At 44.1% G+C, this 19151-nt stretch overlaps 1 protein-coding gene across 1 annotated transcript in view; it reads right to left on the minus strand.

The window, feature by feature from the left end:
- The window catches only part of Npepps (aminopeptidase puromycin sensitive), an 82113-nt gene extending 64604 nt beyond the window's left edge, over positions 1–17509 (minus strand). Inside the window, exons 1-2 of the mRNA XM_051158442.1 lie at positions 17197–17509; positions 5504–5588 (exon numbers count right to left, since the gene is read on the minus strand). Coding sequence (XP_051014399.1) covers positions 5504–5588; positions 17197–17451 — 340 coding nt within the window. The 5' untranslated portion in view covers positions 17452–17509. The remainder of the gene's footprint in view (positions 1–5503; positions 5589–17196) is intronic.
- Between the last annotated feature and the right edge of the window lie 1642 nt (positions 17510–19151).

The following is a 19151-nucleotide window of genomic DNA, read 5'->3' on the forward strand; positions in this document are numbered from 1 at the left end:
ACATGACAAGTTGAAGCAGGCCTTAACTTCAGGGCCTGTCTGGCTTACACAGGGAGCTGAAGAAGACCTTGGGGCATACACTATCTAAATAAGCCGAGCTTTTTTATTTTTATTTTTTTATTTTTTTTTGGTTTTTCGAGACAGGGTCTCTTTGTGTTAGCCTTGGCTGTCCTGGACTCACTTTGTAGACCAGGCTGGCCTCGAACTCACATCGATCCGCCCGTCTCTGCCTCCCGAGTGCTGGGATTAAAGGCGTGCGCCACCACGCCTGGCTCCCGAACTTTTTTTTTTTAAGGTGTATTTATTTATTAAATATACAGTGTTTTGCTTGCATGTTATGCCTGCACACGAGAAGCAGGCACCATATCTCATTCTAGATGGTCGTGGGCCACCATGTGGTTGCTGGGAATTTAACTTGGGACCTTTGGAAGAGCATGCAGTGCTCTTAACCTCCGAGCTATCTCCAGCCCAAGTCAAAAAAATTTTTTTTACTCACTTTTAATCAGATAGCTATGCTCACCTTATATCTTTTTGGGCAGTTGGGGGGTTGTTTTTTGAGACAGGGTTTCTCTGTGTAGTCTTGGCTGTCCTGGACTCACTTTGTAGACCAGGCTGGCCTTGAACTCACAGGAATTCTCCTGCCTCTGCCTCCTGAGTGCTGGGATCAAAGGCGTGCGCCACCACGCCCGGCTCACCTTACATCTTATACTAAGGTCCATGCGATGAAGAACATGTATAATGGTTCCTTGCAATCAGTTCCCAGGACTCTTTCAGAACTTCCAAATTTAACCAAGTTCAATGGAGCCTTCAGAAATTGTTTGGTTTGGTTTTCCGTGACAGGGTTTCTTTGTGTTGTTTTGGCTGTCCTAGACCAGGCTGGCCTCAAACTCAGAGATCCACCTGCCCCTGCCTCCTTGGGTGCTAGAATTAAAGAAATGTGCCACCAAGCCTGGCTCAAAAGTGTTTTAATTGGGACTGGGAATGCGTCTTGGTGCTAGACCAGTTAGTTGCCTAACATTCATGAAGCCCTAAGAGCAATCTTTAATACTGCTAAAGAAACTAACAATGGGCCGGGCACAATGGCACACGCCTGTAATCCTAGCACTCTGAGAGGCAGAGGCAGATGTGGGTTTGAGGCCAGCCTGGTCTGCAAAGCTAGTCCAGGACAGCCAAAGCTACACAGAGAGACCCTGTCTCAAAAAACCAAACCAAAAAAACAAACAAACAAAAAAGAATTGAAGTTACAATCAAATTCCTTCCACCAACAAGATCTCTGTGAAACTTTCTGCGGCAATAGTATATACGTTTTATGGTTATTTTGCTTTCATTTTCAGTCTTCCCATTTTAAAAGCCACATGAGTTTTCAGAATAATGACATTAAATAAGTCCACTTCAAAGAGATGGTAGCTAGTGTTATTTATCCATACATAACTATAATGACAGAACATACATTACTAGAAGTTGGAGAAGGGCTTATGATCAAGTGTGAAGAACCATTACTTTTGTCAGGTTTAACAATTTGTTCTGATGATGTATTTGGTGATATCCTTTTATTAATTAAACATGTGCACATCTGCATAAGCACACATTCCAATACACAACCGCACTTCAAGAACAATGTAATCTAGGCTTCTATGTAGATGAGCGAAGTGGTGCTGGTGAACGCGGCCTGTGCACTAGAGCTTTGTGTGGCGCGCTTCACCGGGGCAGCCCTGCCTCACACCTCGTGCTGCAGGCAGACCGTCTGGTAGGACGCACTGAGGGAGAAGCTGGCATAAACCTCTCCAATGACCACTGCTATGTGGCTTTACTCAAGCTGTCTATTAATGATAAATTAAAAGACTCTTTACCTGTCAGGACCTGATTCAGGCACTCAAGAGTTTCGTATTTCTCCTGCAGAAGCTGATGACACTACTAATCCCTGCACTGTGTAGGGAGGTGCACTTCTTGCACTGGCTTAAGTGCTAGTGATTTCACCAACCCTTGAAGTGCAGAATAGTAAAAAAAAAAAAAAAAAAAAAAAAGTTTTCAGCCATCTTCGCTTACTGGTTTCTCATTTAAATATATATATATATATATTACAAAATAAGATCTCAAATAGTTTTGTAAGATTAACCATGCCTTAGAGTCTAATGGTCTCTCAGAATTATTACATATAACAAAATATGGCCTTTCTTCACCCAGTAAAAAATGTACACTGCAACAACTTCATGGCTTCAAATATTTTTCTGGTTGGCATCAAATTTTAGTGGCTTCTGTTATCTCCATCAATTTTTTTTTTTTTTTTTTTTTTGAGACAGGGTCTCACTGTGTACCCCTAGCTGAAACTCACTATGGAGACCAGACTGTCCTGGACCTCAGAGATCCACCTGCCCCTGCCTCTCCAGTGCTGGGATTAAAGGCTCCCAGCACCACGCATGGCTGCATCAATCTTGCAAAAGGTATCAATGGTAAGTACTAATGGGTGCTTGATGTGATTAGCTAGGTTAAAATGTTCCCTTTTACCAGCAGATAGCTCTGAAAAGATCTGGGTCAAATTTATAACCACCAGTTTCTAAAGAAACAACATGCCAGCCAGGCACATCTTTAATGCCAGCACTCCACGAGGCAGAGGCAAGCAGATCTCTGTGAGGCATCTGGTCTACAAAGTGAGTCCAAGGCTACACAGAGAAACCCTGTCTCAAAAGACAAGAAAGGAAGGAAAGAAGGAAGAAGCCGAGCGTGGTAGCGCACGTCTTTGATCCCAGCACTAGGGAGGCAGAGGCTGGCACAGCTCTGTGAATTTGAGGCCATCCTGGTCTACAAAGTGAGTCCAGGACAGCCAAGGTTACACAGAGAAACCCTGTCTCAGGGGGTAAAAAAAAGAAAAGAAATGGGGCCGGGTGGTGGTGGCACATGCCTTTAATCCCAGCACTCAAGAGGCAGAGGCAAGCGGATCTCTGTTAGTTCGAGGCCATCCTGGTCTATGGAGTGAGTTCCAGGACAGCTAGAGCTGTTACACAGAGAAACCCTGTCTCAGGGGGCGGGGGGGGGACAAAGAAAGAAAAGGAAAGAAAAAAAAAACAATATGCCATACTCTCCTGTAAGGTAAAAATGATAAAATGCTATTAGGTCCAAGGGCAACATTAAAATGTGTCTGTTTGAACAGAGGCCAAATCTATCCCTGTTCCTTACACAAGCCTTAAAATACCAAATCAAAAACACTACCATTTTGTAAATTATATTCCAATATCAGATGAGCTTCTAAGTGACTCTGGGTTTCTCCTGGTGCTACAGGAGAAAAGGACTGGAGATTGTGTCTTAGCTAGTTCTGGGGGAAAAAAATGCTGTTCAGCCGGGCAGTAGTGGCTCATGCCTTAATCCAAGCACTTGGAAAGCAGAGGCAGAAAGATCTCTGAGTTCCAGGCCAGCCTGGTCTACAAAGTCCAGGACAGTCAAGCTACACAAAGAAACCCTGTCTCAAAAAACAAAAACAAATTGTTGTTCTATTTTTCTGACACAGGGTTTTTCTGTATAGCCTTGGCTGTCCTAGAACTCTCTCTGTAGACCAGGCTGTCCTCAAACTCAGAGATCCACCTACTTCCAGCTCCCAAGTACTGGGATTAAGGGCATACACCACTATTGCCAGGTGGAAAATATTTTAAGTATCTAAAAAATGTAATGTTTTGGGCCAGGAGTGGTAGCACACGCCTATAATTCCAGCACTAAGAAGTAGAGGCAGGCGGATTGCTGTGAGTTTGAGGTCATCCTGGTCCACAAACTGAGTCCAGGACAGCCAAAGCTACACAGAGAAACCCTGTCTCAAAAAAAAGAGAAAAAAAAAAAAAAAAGGTAATGTTTTATCTGAATCTCTATAAATTCTACTTCCTTAAGTATACACTGTGCCAGGGATGGTGGTCCACACCTTTAATCCCAGCACCTGGGAGGCAGAGGCAGGTGGATCACTGTGAGTTCAAGGCCAGCCTGGTCTACAAAGCGAGTCCAGGACAGCCAAGGCTACACAGAGATGCCTCTTTAAACCCCTAGGCTGACTTAAAAGCTAGCCTTGATGGAACTATCACAAGTGTATCCATTTTAACTCAGAGGTGAAGAAATTGATCATTCTTTCATTTGCCAGGCATTCTTTCAAAAGTTGGCACTCATTCAAGTCCACTTGAAGAGTCTATTTTTCTAAACTTAAAATGCGGCAGTGTGGGTTTGCAAACTGCTGCAGCAGCATGGGCAACGCCTACTACTTCATCTTCCTACTATAAGCCGGATTAAGAAAAAGCTATGGCGCACTCGGGAGGCAGAGGCAGGCAGATGACTGTGAGTTCAAGGCCAGCCTGGTCTACAGAGTGAGCCCAGGACAACCAAGGCTACACAGAGAGATCCTGTCTCGAAAAACAAAGAACGAAAACTATACTGTCTACAATAGTTCTCAGCTTCAAAGATGCTGATAAACTTCCTATACAAAATACATCATGCTTCTCTTAACCCTTCATAACTAGCGCCACCATCTAGCTTCTAGCCTAAACCCTCAGCCTCAAGACGCTATTTTTCCAGTTATAAGCACGATTTAACTATCTCACATTCCAGGTGGTGAGGTCTTTAAGAAATAAAAAAATAAAATAAAAAAATAAAACTAAGCTCCTTTGATGAAACTTTCATGTTCAAAATACTTAATTTAAAAACTAATTCACCAGCTTTATTATGCTTTTCTCTTTTTTTGTTTTGTTTTGTTTTTTGTTTTTGTTTTTGGAGATAGGGTTTCTCTGTGTAACAGTCCTGGCTGTCCTGGACTCACTTTGTAGACCAAACTGGCCTGGAACTCACAGGGATCTTCCTGCCTCTGCCTCCCGAGTGCTGGGATTAAAGGTGTGCGCCACCATTGCTCAGCTGTTATGTTTATTATATTCATCTTACATATATAAAATGTGATTTCCAAAAAAAAGAAATGTGATTTCCTAGGTAACAACACAATTTGTTTCGAGCAAAATTTAAATTGTTTTTGTTTTTTGTTTTTCGAGACAGGGTCTCTCTGTGTAGCCTTGGCTGTCCTGGACTGGCTTTGTAGACCAGGCTGGCCTCGAACTCACAGAGACCCTCCTGCCTCTGCTTCTGCCTCTGCTGGGATTAAAGGCGTGCGCCACCACGCCCGGCTCTGTGGTACATTTTTAACCAATTTTTTATTTTGACAAATCCCTGCCTCTGCCTCCCAAGTGCTGAAAATTTAAATTCTGATGCTTCTGTATCTCAGAATACACTTAGCTAATACTATTTAAATAATCCTATAAACAACTAACAAACTTGCTTTACTTTGTTTTGCTATTTTTTGAGAATGAGCCTCACCACATACAGCAGGCTGGTAAGGAACATGCAGTTCTCTTGCCTCGGCCTCCCCGACTGCAGCTCTTCACCACACGCCTGCACATTTTACAGAGATGAGCACTGAGCCTCAGTCTGGAAATCTGAGTTGGTCAGTCTCTTTCAGGCACTAAGTTAAAGTGGAAACAGTTCTTACCTTCATCTCCTTCTGGCGCATAAGAAGCTGTAATAATGTCAATGTCAGCACAATTCATCACAATCTGATTGGTTGCCTGCCTTACCTAAAAAGAAAAAAAAACCAGCTGTTAGTAGAAAATAGCACACAAAATGTTTACCTTCAACCTGGGCTAATATTTCACATAATTTCTAAAAGCCTAGACTGGACAGGCATGGTATCACACACCTTTAATCCCAATACTCTGGAGGCAAAGGCAGGCAGAACTCTGAATGTGAGGCCAGCCTAGTTACAAATGGAGTCCAGGACAGCCAAACAAACCTTGTCTGGAAAAACCAAAAAAAAAAAAAAAAAAAAAAAGAGGAGTGGTGGGAAGAATAAGGCATGTACATCTTTTACTGTGTGGCAACTCTTAAGATATATAGGAAAGACATAAAATATGCCCTCATATTTCAGTATCCATGAGGGGTCTTGGATTGCACCACCTCGGGGCAGCATGGGGCAACAGAATGAATATAATGAAGCTGCCTTCCACTCTTTCTAGAGACAACTACCAACCTCAGGCTACTGCTGTCTGTCTTTCCGATGCATGTTCAAATATACAAGGCTCTACAAACTGGTGGGTTTTGTTTTTGTTTTTGTTTTTTTTTGGGGGGGGGGGGTTCGAGACAGAGTCTCTCTGTGTCATCCTGGCTGTTCTAGACTCACTTTGTAGACCAGGCTGGCTTCAAACTCACAGCGATCCACCTGCCTCTGTCTCCCGAGTGCTGGGGTTAAAGGCGTGCGCCACACGGCCGGCTACAAACTGTTCTTCACATTTTACGTAGATAATAAAGTATGTATATGCACCACCTTTCCCAAATAACTTTCCTCACTTAAGATATGACTTCTGGAGATGGGCTGAGGGAACACATGCAAGCTTAACATACTTATATATACACATTATACACCTAAGTGTATTTGTTGCTTTAAAGTCAGGAAGTCACTATATAGCCCTTGCTATCCTAGAACTCACTAAGTAGACCAGGCTGTCCTGGGACTCAGAGAAGTTCACCTGCTTCAGCCTCCACTGAGTTTAAGGGCATGCACTATCACACCTGGCATGATCTAACTAATTTGAACTCTCTTTTAGTGTTCCATCCTATAAATAAAGCAGTTATTTATCCAGACTTCCTAAAGAAGTTTATTTCCATTTTTAAAGAACACACTGCTTTGTTGCTTGTTTGTATTACATATAAACAAGACCCTACTACAATAAACATCCTGGTCTAGTGTTCCTGTGCCCATGCAAGATTTTTTTTTTTTTTCCAGAGAAAGAAACGTAATGACAGTCTTTCTGGACAGGATATATTTTCCAAAAATACCAAGACTTGGGGCTGGAGAGGTGGCTCAGAGGTTAAGAGCAGTGTCTATTCTTCCAGAGGTCCTGAGTTCAAGTCCCAGGAACCACATGGTGGCTCATAAGCATTTATAATGTGATCTAGTGCCCTCTTTTGGTCTGCAGGTGTACATGCAAATAGAGCACTCATATACACAAAATAAATCTTAAAAACAAAAACAAGACTTGACAAATTCCCTCCAGAGTAGTTCCAACCGACACTACTATATAAAGAATAAAGAAAATTCGCCTGGCATGGTACACTTGGGAGGCTGAGGCAGGTGGATCTTTGTGAGTTTGAGGCCAGCCTGGTCTACAAGTGAGTCCAGGACAGCCAAGGCTACACAGAGAACGTCTCTCAAAAAACCAAAAAGAAAAAAAGAAAGGATGGAAGAAAGGAAAAGAAAAGAAAGAAATCAGTGCATTCTAAACCACTTAAAAAATGCCCAACAAGCCGGGCGAAGTGGTGCACACTTGTAATCCTAGCAATCAGGGAGGCAGAGGTAGGGTCTCTGTGACCTACAAAGCAAGTCCAGGACTGGATAGATGGCTCAGTAGTTAAGCGCACTGTCTGCTCTTCCAGAGGTCCTGAGTTCAATTCCCAGCAACCCCATGGTGGCTCACAACCATCTATAATAAGATCTAATGCCCTCTTCTAGAGTGCAGGAAGAACATTGTATATATAATAGATAAATAAATCTTTTTTTTTTTAAGTGTCTAACAATCTGGTAAGCATTAATTGGCATTCTATGGTTTTAATTATAATCCTCCTAAATAACTAAAACTGATTACTAAGCATCTTCTGTTTTCCCCTGGGAACTTGTTTAAACTCTTATCACTAGAATATACAAGGTCCTTAATTCAAGCTACAACACACACACACATACACACACACACACATTTTAAATTTTAGTTCTTTTTTTTAATATTTATTGAATATTATGTATACAGTGTTTTGCCTGCATGTACACCTGCAGGCCAGAAGAGGACATTAAATCACATTACATTATAGATGGTTGTGAGCCACCATGTGGTTGCTGGGAATTGAACTCAGGACCTCTGAAGAGCAGTCAGTGCTCTTAACCTCTGACCCATCTCTCCAGCCCTAAATTTTAGTTCTTGTAAATCTATTTCAAACCAAAAATGTAACCTAGTTTAACTTTTTTAAGTGGCAATATTTCTTCCTATTGTATTGTATTTTACCAGAATACACCCAATCAATACCTTTATGCCCAACTGGTAATGACTAATAAACCTTTTCCCTATTCATAAACTGAATTTTTTGTTGTTTTTATTTGTTTGTTTGTTTGTCTTTCAAGACAAAGATTCTGTGTGAGTAGCCCTGACTGTCCTGGAACTTCCTCTGTAAACCAGGTTTGCCTTGAACTCAGAGATCTGCCTGCCTCTGCCTTTGCAAACCACAAATTACCATATGTTCTCATCCCTCCTGTTGTTAGGGGAAAATCTACCTGTTTGTACTAACAAATCAAGCAATTTGTTACTTAACCGCTACTTTCTTGTCTCAGGGTACTGACATTTTTAGAAGAGTAAAAAAAGCCAGAGGAACAAAAATATGTTATCTTAAAAATAAAACTCCTGCTGGGAGTGATGGCACATGCCTTTAATCCCAGCACTTGGGAGGCAGAGTCAGGCATATCCCTGTGAGTTCGAGGCCAGCCTGGTCTACAAAGTGAGTCCAGGACAGCCAAGGCTACACAGAAAAACCCTGTCTCAACTCCCCCACCCCAAAAAAAACCTCCTGGCAGAGAGAGGCAATTCTGAGTTCACGGCCAGCCTGGTTTATATAGTAAGTCCCAGGACATGCAGAGCTACACAGAGAAATTTGTCTTACTCCATTAAACCTTTTAAATATCAATCAATATATTTTGCCCTTTATTAGAGATGCATTTAAAAAAACAACCGAGCTGGACAATGGTGGCTCACCCCTTTATTCCCAGCACTCTGGAGGCAGATGAAGGCAGCGCTGTGAATTCAAGGCCAGCCTGGTCTTGAGTTCCAGGCCAGCCAGGGCTACACAGAGAAACACTGTCTCAAGGGGGGGAAAGTTGGGCATGGTGGCACCTGTAATACCAATACTCATAGGCAGGCAGATCTTTGTGCGTTCAAGGCCAGCCTGGCTTACAAAGCTCATTTCAGGACAGCCAGGGCTACACAGAGAAACTTTGTTTCAAAAAATAAACAAGCAAACAATAAAAAAGTGAAATGCACCTGGCGTGGTGGCTCACGCCTTTAATCCCAGCACTTGGGAGGCAGAGGCAGGAGGATTGCTGTGGTCTACAGAGTCCAAAATGGCCAAGATACATAGAAAAACCCATCTCGAAAAACCAAAAAAAAAAAAGGGAAGTGCTTAAATTGGCCTATAAATTGTACTGATAATAAACTCACTTTCAATTCTTCTATTTAATAGCATAAAAGAGCAGAATGTCATTTCTTTGTTTCAGGCCCCTGATTAAGTCTTTGGATTTCTATAGACTGTCCTTCAAATGAGCCACATAAAAGTAAGGCTATACTAAAGCAGTAGCATGGTCCTTGGTAACAGTTATACAATGGAAGCTTCCAGAGCTACAGAGCTAACAATGGACAGTTTTTCCTGAATGACCCTTCTCTGCAATCAAATAACATGCTACATCATCAGGTCCTTGCTGTTGGAAGACTTCACACAGTGCTATAATCAGATGCACAGTAAATAAACCTTATATTTACTGGGGTAAGACTCAATAGTTTGGTTTTTTTTTTTTTTTTTACTAATTGGCAAATCCAGATAAGTTAATAAAGAAAAATGTCCAATGTTATAACTACAAACAATCATTTGAAGCCCGAGACAAGTGATTCCACGGTTAGCACTTTGTAATAGGGGCTGGAGAGACAGCTCAGTGGTTAGGACACTATCTGCTCTTCTGAGGTCCTGAGCTCAATTCCCAACAACCACACGGTGGCTCACAACCATCTACACTGCAATCTGATGCCCTCTTCTGACATGCAGGCACACATGCAGAGAAAGCACTCATACATAAAATAAATAAAAAACAAAAAACTTCAGTAATTGTTGTGTTGAGCAGAACTATAATTTCTCAGGTCAGTGAGACACAAATAACCAGTCAATTCTAACTTAGCTAAATTTCTTGCAAGAGATGCTGAAAAGAGCAAGTCGAAGGAAACCAAATAAATTCATGTTCTCCCTCTCCCCTCCCCCATCTCTAAGATAGTTTGCTTTGTAGCTTAGGCTGGCCTCAAACTCACTATGGTAATTCTGGCTGGAACTTGAGAACCATATGTCTATGCCTCCAAAGAGTTAGGATTACATGCATGCACCACCACTCCCAGCCATCAATAACTACACACAGACACACACACACACACACACACACACACACACACACACGTATATTTATCCTAGTACTTGAGAGGCAGAAACATATGCCTCAAAAAAAAAAGTTTAAATACACAGAATATTGACATTTATATTTTGTGACTACTTATAAACATTATAAAATTGAAACTATACATAGGTATATTACACACTTATCTCCAGGCAGCCAACAGGAGTTACCTTTGAGCACGGTAAGACATGAAAATAAATTTTAGTGCTATTCATGACTATTTATCCACCCCACCCTGCTTTGAAACAGGGTCTCTCTTTATGGCTCTGGCTGTCCTTGAATGAGTTTGGTCTCAAGCTCCAAGATCCACCTGCCTCTGCCTCCCATATGCTGCAATTAGAGGTGTGTGCCACCATACCAGGCCTTTTTCCCCTTGGTGGTGGGGGGTGGGGGGGGTAGGCGTCCAGGAGGGCAAGGCATCATGTAGACTAGACAGGTCTTGAATACTGTGCAGACAAGAATAACATTAAACTTGTGGTCCTCCTGCCTTTAGCTTCCAAGCACTGAGATAGGAGAAGCCACTCAGGGCCAGACAGTGCTAGGGGACAAGCTGCAAACCCAGCACACTGGAAGAGCACGCTGAGCAGCTGAGTTGCAACTCCAGCTCCTATCTGTGACATTTTCCAAAAAAAATAATAGAAACAGGCTGAAGCAATGAGACAAAAATAGTAAATCTAAGTAAGTTGTTATCTGTATTTCTAAGATATTTCCTGATTTAAATTAAAGTTTCAAGGGTCTGGAGAGATGGTTCAGTGGTTAAGAGCACTGTTTGCTCTTCCAGAGGACCCAGGTTCAATTCCCAGCACCGACATGGCAGTTTACAATTGTCTGTAACTCCAATTCCAGGTGATCTGACATTGTCACACTAATGCACATAAAGTAAAATTAAATAAATTTTTAAAATAAAATAAATAAAATTTGAAAAGATTACAAATGACCAAATAAACCAAAACCACAGGTTCGTATGTTCAAAGGAAAATCTGTAAAATCTGGGGTGTTGAGCTCAGTTAACAACTAAACAGCGGGCCAGGCATGGTGGCGCTCGTCTTTAATCCCGGCACTTGGGAGGCAGAGACAGGCGGATCGTTGTGAGTTCGAGGCCAGCCTGGTCTACAAAGTGAGTCCAGGACAGTCAAGGCTACACAGAGAGACCCTGTCTCGAAAAACAAAAACAAAAAAACAACTATCAGAAGACTCAGTTCTTTGCCATTGGCTCATGTACAGATTAGAATAGATTTACTTTACAATAAAAACCGGCTCACTTATGAAACAAAGTTCAAAGAAGCTTCATAGATAAGCTGCTACTCAAGACCACATCTATCCAGGCTGTATAATTGATAATCTAGAACCAGGAAGTTAAACCAAACAAAACAAGGCTTGTACACAATGTCAGGATAGATAATACAAAGTCCATACAGCAAAGCCCATACTGTTCAGTTAGAAGAGAGCCCATCAAACTCTCACTTAGTAATTCATTTTTAAGTTCAAACCAGCTTGCCTGACTCACTACATAGGCCTTTCTGCTCAACATCAGTGAAACAGAAGAGAAGACCAAGTACACCACAGGCAGCGTGACAAGACGCAGTCCACAGCAAGAAGCAGTGTGCTGGGAACACACAAAGCAACTTCAAAGGGCAGGTACTAAGTTAACGAGTTACACAGTGCTGCGCTTCAGGTAATTCCTTTAAGTATTCTAACATCAACGACAGGTATTGAGAATGATCCAGCACTTAGAAAAAGAAATCCAGGGGCTGGAGAGATGGCTCAGAGGTTAAGAGCACTGGCTGCTCTTCCAAAGGTCATGAGTTCAATTCCCAGCAACCACAGGTTGGCTCACAACCATCTATAACAAGATTTGTATACATAATAAGTAAATAAATCTTTATTTAAACAAAAAAAAAAAGAAGCCGGGCGTGGTGGCGCACGCCTTTAATCCCAGCACTCGGGAGGCAGAGGCAGGCGGATCGCTGTGAGTTCGAGGCCAGCCTGGTCTACAAAGTGAGTCCAGGATGGCCAAGGCTACACAGAGAAACCCTGTCTCGAAAAACCAAAAAAAAAAAAAAAAAAGAAAGAAAGAAAGAAAGAAATCCAGAGAACAAATTAGCCTTCCAAACCAGTGAATATTTTTTAAGAAGTTAAATGTTTCAAAGGTAAGTATGGCTTATATGCAAAATTCACTACACAATTCAATGCCAGGTAACTTCAGACAAAAGCTTAGTAAATGGAAGTTGTATTTTGCGGGAGTAGTGCTGCTGGGAACTAAGTTCCTGCACAGCCTAAATCCTAAGCAAGGACTCTACCACCCAGCTGTGGTTTGCTTGTTTTTTGGATTTTTTTTTTTTTTTTAATCTCTTATCTTTCTTTCATGTGTCAGTCTGTCTGTCAGTTTGTCAGGGCCATACCCTGGCTGATTTGGAACTGGCCTTGAACTTGTGGTAATTAATCCTCCCACTCCCTAAGGGCTAAAATTACAGGCATGAGCCACCATGCCTATCTTAGTGCCTTATATGTCTTATTTTATAGATACATTTTTTAAAAAGCTGAACATAAAAACATGAGGAAATTCCTTCTTCCCATCTTCTAAGCTCTATTTGCTGGGCACTGAACACAGGCCCTTGAAGCAGACATTTTAGCATTAAGCTACACCAGTAACACCTCAAATTTAAGACCAATTAATGAGCTAACATAATGCTAACATGTTATTAATTTCTCTGTTTTTCTAAAGTAATTACAAACTGTCACCATGATTACAATAAAAAGACTTGGAAAAAAACTGGGAATAAGTTTTCACAACAGAGGATTAACAGTAACATTTACTTAGATGGCAAGCTTTTAGCCAAGCCAACCCCTGTAGCTGTCACTCTTGTCTTACTGCCAGTGTAGTCATCAGCAACATGGATAATTTGTTGGTAGAGCCCAGAAACTAGCTGGTATAACCTGATTTTTGGGCTTCATGGATGAAGTTAATTTCTTGAGACAGAGTATATCCACAGGAGAGTGCCCACCTCTTGTTCTAGTTCCTCAACCAAGGACTTCAGTCACATAGACCTATAATCCAATTTAATCAATCATCAAGAGTGGCAGATCAGATTTTGAAATTTCTGAAGACATATACTGATCAAAAATATCCAACATAAAAGTGAAAATAAAATTATAAGCCTAAAACATCTCTCTAGGCCCACAAGACACTTCAGGATCTGAGAAGCTGAGCACGGTGGCTCCTGCTTACTGTCCTGGGTTCCGAAGGCAGGAGAGCTGATGAGCTTCGAAGGTGGCCAGGAGTACACAGCTGGGTTCCAAGGCAGGCTGGGCCACCGAGTATAAGACCTCATTTCAAAATCACAAGAAAAACTCACTGAAAGCAGGGCCTGGTGGTCACCTGTGGGTCTGCATGGCTGTGTCACACAACTTCAATCTCAGCACCCAGGAGACAGAGGCAGGTGTATCTCTAAATTCAAGGTCAGCCTGATCTACGATCAATCTACAGGATAGCCAAGACTACATAGAAAAACCCTGTCTAAAAAAAAAAGAAAGAAAATTCATCTATGTAAAATGACAATTTTTACTACACCATTGCCTATTTTCTTTTTCTTTTTTTTTGGACCTTTCAGGTTAAAAATACACCAGGTTTCTAATGTATAACCTGTACAAATACTCTGCCATAAAATTTTGGAACCAACACCAGGCAGTAGTGACACACACCTGTAATCCCAGCGCTCTGGGAGGCAGAGGCAGGTGGATCTCTGAGAGTTCGAGGCCAGCCTGGTCTACAATGGGAGTCTAGAACAGCCAAGGCTACACAGAGAAAACCAGTCTCAGAAAAAAAATAAAACAACTAAGGCAATCGTGCAACTTTCTACACACATACACACACACACACACACACACACACACACACACACACACAGGGTTTCTCCATACAACTTTCAAATATGATATCAATTGCTAAGCAAGTGATCTAATGTCAATGTAAATTTTAGAATATTTTTATTTTCCAGTGATACCACCTATTGCCACAATTTAAGCATATGGCTTCAATTCATGGATCTAGTTGCTCTAACTGTTGAAATTCTCTTCTACTTCCAAAGGAACAAATGAAAGTCCAATTATCCCTTAATTAGCTCATGATAGTTAGATTCACTATCACTCCATCTTTGTGTTGCCACCTAGTCTTTTTGTTTGTTTGTTTTGAGACAGGGCCACATAGTCTTAAAAGAATTTCTGAGGGGAAAAAAATTTTTTTTGAAGGCCAGGAAGATGGATCAGTGGGTAAAGGCATTTGCTGCCAAAACTCTTGTCTTGAGCTCAATCCCAGAGCCCACATTGTGGAAAGACAGAGCTAATGCCAAAAGTTGTCCAATGACCTCCACAGGCATGCCACAGCACCCCAGAGATGAACACTCTCACTCATTCCCACACCCACAGAGGAACACACAAAATATATAAGTGACAGAAATGTTTTCTTAATTTTTGTAAAGTTTATTCTATTAAAAAGATCCACTTACTTCCTTGTATGAAATTCACAAATCAGACAGACACAAAAGCCCACGCTTAGAATCCAAACTGCTCTGAAGGCTGAGGACTGAGGCACAAATTCAAGGCCAGCCTGGATAACCAGAGCTCCTTCTCAAAGAAACCTAGCCAGTCCTGCTGATGGTTGGCATAGAACCTTGTGATTCCTCAATGGCAGAAACCAACTTTCTACATAGTTCATCTCCTTTTTATTTTTTATTTTTTGGTTTTCTCTGTGTGGTCCTGGCTGACCTGGAACTCCCTCTGTAGACCAGGTTGGCCACGAACTCAGAGATCTGCCTGCCTCTGCCTCCCACAAGTGCTGGGATTAAAGGTGTATGCTAGGCTTGTTTTCTTTTTCCTTCTCTCTCTCTCTCTCTTTTTTTTTTTTTTTTTTGGTTTTTTTTTTTTTTTTGGTTTTTCGAGACAGGGTCTCTCTATGTTATCTTGGCCATCCTAGAATCCTAGACTCACTTTGTAGACCAGGCTGGCCTCAAACTCACATCGATCCACCTGCCTCTGCCTCCCAACTGCTGGGCCTGCCTCTGCACCACCGCCCCGACTGTGCCAGGCTTGTTTTCAACTCTTTAGAAATGTAGAAAGTGTTAAAAGTGATTGCTATGAAAGCCAAACAGCCTGAGTTAGAACCCAAGATCCCACAATGAAAAGGTAAGAGAAGGTTGTCGGGGAACCATACAGGCCATGGCGCCCACGCACCCCCCACCCACTCACACACAAACACATTTTTAAAGGGGGAAGGAGGAGGGAAGCAGCATATTGCTGCGTGTTGCTCTAACCCTTCAATAAAGCTCACTTAATAACCAGTAAAAAAATCGGCACTATTTTTTTTCCTCAAATTCCTTCGCTCGATATGCACACCTTCCAGATTCATGAACTCATGTCAACTTCTTTCATATAATTCGAAGTCATCCAAGGCTAGGTCCTTCCTCCAAAGGTCGCAGACACTCTACTGTTTACAATCCCTTCTATCTGACCCCTGCCAATATATATCAAACTGAAGTCACTTGGCACACACCAGAGTTTCCTAAATGACACTTTCAAATCCTAATTTAGACCCAACATGCATTCATCCTCATTTCTATCCTTGACAGAAAAATATAAATTTTCCCTGTCACAAAAGTTCTCCTTTTGAGGCTGCCCAGCGCCTAGAACCTTCAAGCTTTCAAACCAATGCCCCAAATCTAACAAGCGTGCTTCTAAATTCTGTACTTTTACACCATTCTTTAAACTGAGTATCCTACTATCTTGGCTTTCAGTTCACCCAAGTACTAGTCTTCACTTCTGGCATCTCACTGCAACACACACCCTATCTTTCAGGTTGAGGCCTACTGTCCTGGCTTCCTCTACTGCTCCTGCTTCCCCACCCCTAGTAGGAAAAGAAACGGAACCAATTATATCTACCACCACTCACATAGAGCTATTAAACAGCTCCCAGTTTTCATGTCTGATTTCCCAGCACATCACGCACCTCGGCCTATCTATCATAAATGTCTCTTTTGGGACCTTTGTGAGCCATCTACACTAAACGGTCTCCAAAAATCAAACAATACTGCCAGATAAATACTTCGGAGAGGAGGGAGGAGCGTATGATTCACCAAAAAAAAAAAAAAGAAAAAAAAACTGCAAAGAAGAGTAATGGAATATTTTCAACCAGTGGCAGGCTAAGACTGAGAGCTTTCTTTCAGAAGAGGGGACTGCTAAGCAAACCATCCCTGCAGAAATAAATCCACCAGGTTTACAGGTTTGGGGAGCAAGGCAGAAAGGAGAAGAGGAGCTGGGGTCCTCCTTCAGCTTCTCTGGAGGTTAAGAGAGAACAAAGTCACGGCTGCACTGTCATTTGAGGGGAAGGGGGGGGAGGGGGCGGATCATCCTGGAAACCCGGCCCCTTGGGCAGGATCAGGCCGAGAGAACTCGGTGAGGCTGCCTGGGATTAACATTCTCGTTCCACTGCCCCCCCCCTCCCCGCCACGAACCTTCCTAGACGTCCCCCTCCTTACTCCCAAGTGCCTGATGACCGCCCCTTCCAATCTATGCGCGGTGGAGTGAAGGGACAACTAGAACAGAACCCAGTCCACAGGGCTGGGACCAAACAGGCACTCCTATCCCCTTCTTAGCTCCCCACCCCCCACCCGACTTCTCCCAAAGCCCAGGGCCCCGGAAGACGAGGACCGGGGGGCGCTACAGGCAGGTGTGCTGGCCCCCGAGGGGCGCACAGATCGCTTGGCCGCAGGCTCCCGCAGCGCGATCCCGCCCGGCGGGGCCCAGCACACCAGCCCCGAGGGGTGCGCCGCACCCACCTCCCGCTCGGTCCCGCGGCCCACGCGCCCAGCCCGCCCCGGCCTCCTGCCCAGCCCGCGGGCGCGGCCTAACTGCTCGCCCCTGGAGCCCGAGGGTCGCCGTACCTGGGCGGCGGCCTCCAGCTTGCCCTCGAAGGTGAAGTCCAGCAAGTCGGGCTTGAGGCAGAGGCTGTAGTTGATGGGCGACACCTCGGCGGGCAGCCGCTCGAAGGGCCGCTTCTCCGGCATCGCGGCGAGGCCCTGGCGGTGGAGGCGGCGGCGGCGAGAGGAACGGCTGAGGAGGAGAAGGAGGGGAGGAGGCGGAGGGCCGAGGAGGAGCAGGCGGCGAGCGAGGGAGGGGGCGGCGGCTGCCAGCCACATCCACCGGGCGCGGGCGACCGCCTGCGGAGAGCTGCCGGGGAGGCTGGGGCGGGGGTACAGACCCAGCGGGCGCCTGGGCCGGGCGGGCGGCGGTGCGGGCGGGTTGGCGGGCGGGCTGCCTACGGGGAAGGGGGCGGAGGGGAGGGCAGGGGAGGAGGGCAGGGAGGGAGGCGGCGGCGGCGGCTGCGTGCGCGACCCCGCGGGGCGAGCGCGGCCCCGCTGAGTGCGCGCGCCGGGGGCGGGGCGGGGCGCCGAGGGCGCGGCCGGCGGACGGGAAGGCGCAGGGCGGCTCTACGCGCTGCACCTGTCGGCGGCGCTCGGCCTGTTGCCCCGAGGAGCCACAGCAGGAGCGCCTGAGGTGCTGGGGGAAATGGAAGCCTACGCAGCGGTCAGTGCATCCGGGGTGACGTGTGGAAATAGCCGTTCTTCCTGAGCGGTATAATCCCGACCCGAGGCTCCTTTCTGTTAAATAGCTAGTTGAAGGGATGATCTGAGAACAGTTTTACCAGAAAACCTTTAGTTTATCCAGGTCGCTCCAACCAGTGAAATCCGGACCTCGGGGAAGGGTGACGTCAAACGTTAGAAAGACTGGATCCCATGGTTTAATGTTAAAAACACGACGCTTCAGAGCTGGGCACCGAGGCTGAGGCAGGAGGATCAACACCGGCCAGCCTGGTCTCCAGAGGGAGTTCCAGGATAGTATGGGCACAGAGTAAGATTTTTATTTTTAAAACATACATAATAAAGCCGGGCGTCACACCTTTAATTCCAGCACTTGGGAGACAGAGGCAGGTGGGTCTCTGTGAGTTCGAGGCCGGCCTGGCCTATAAAGCGAGTCCAGGATAGCCGAGATAACACACAAACCTTGTCTCGAAAAACCAAAAAATAATGAAATCTGTTTCCAGATTCTTTTCTTCCTGTGGTGCTGCCCGTTGAGCTCATAGCTTCCACACAAGGTAGGCAAGCACCATGCCGCTGAGCCACACCCCAAGCTCCTTAGTTTTGTTTCTGCTTTTGTGTGTGTGTGAAAAACCCTTTACCATTATAACTTTCAGGAAAGCGCCCAACTACTATGGCTTTCTCCACCATAGTTATCTCTCTAATTTAGACTTATTTTTAAATCAAGAGAAAAATACTTAGTCCTAAAAGCATATTTCTTTATAGAAACCTCTAAGAGGCAAAACTTAATTTCCAAAGTGAGTCCGGGACAGCCAAGGCTACACAGCGGAACCCTGTCTGAAAAAAAAAAAAAAAAAAAAAATGGGCCTTTAATTTTTATCAAGTGCTTGTTAAACACTCTTTTAAGATTTTTTTGGTTTGGTTTGGTTTGGTTTTTCAAGACAGAGTTTCTCTGTGTAGCCTTGCCTGTCCTAGACTCCGTTTGTAGACCAGGCTGGCCTCAGCCTCAAATTCACAGCAATCCTTCTGCCTCTAGCTCCCATATGGCTGGGATTAAAGGCGTGTGCCGCCATGCCCGGCTAAGATTTATTTATCTTATTTATTGTATATGAGTGCTTTATCTGCAGAAGAGGCCATCAGATCACATTATAGATGGTTGTGAGGCAACATATGATTGCTGGGAGTTGAACTCAGGGTCTCTTAGCCCAGCCCCTTGTTGAACACTTTTTGGACATTCATTTAATTTCTCAGAAGCTCTGTGAGGTGGACATCATCCTGTTTTATATATGCAAAAGCAAATA

This window comes from Acomys russatus, chromosome 16 (genome assembly GCF_903995435.1).
Source record: "Acomys russatus chromosome 16, mAcoRus1.1, whole genome shotgun sequence".
Lineage (NCBI taxonomy): Eukaryota > Metazoa > Chordata > Mammalia > Rodentia > Muridae > Acomys > Acomys russatus.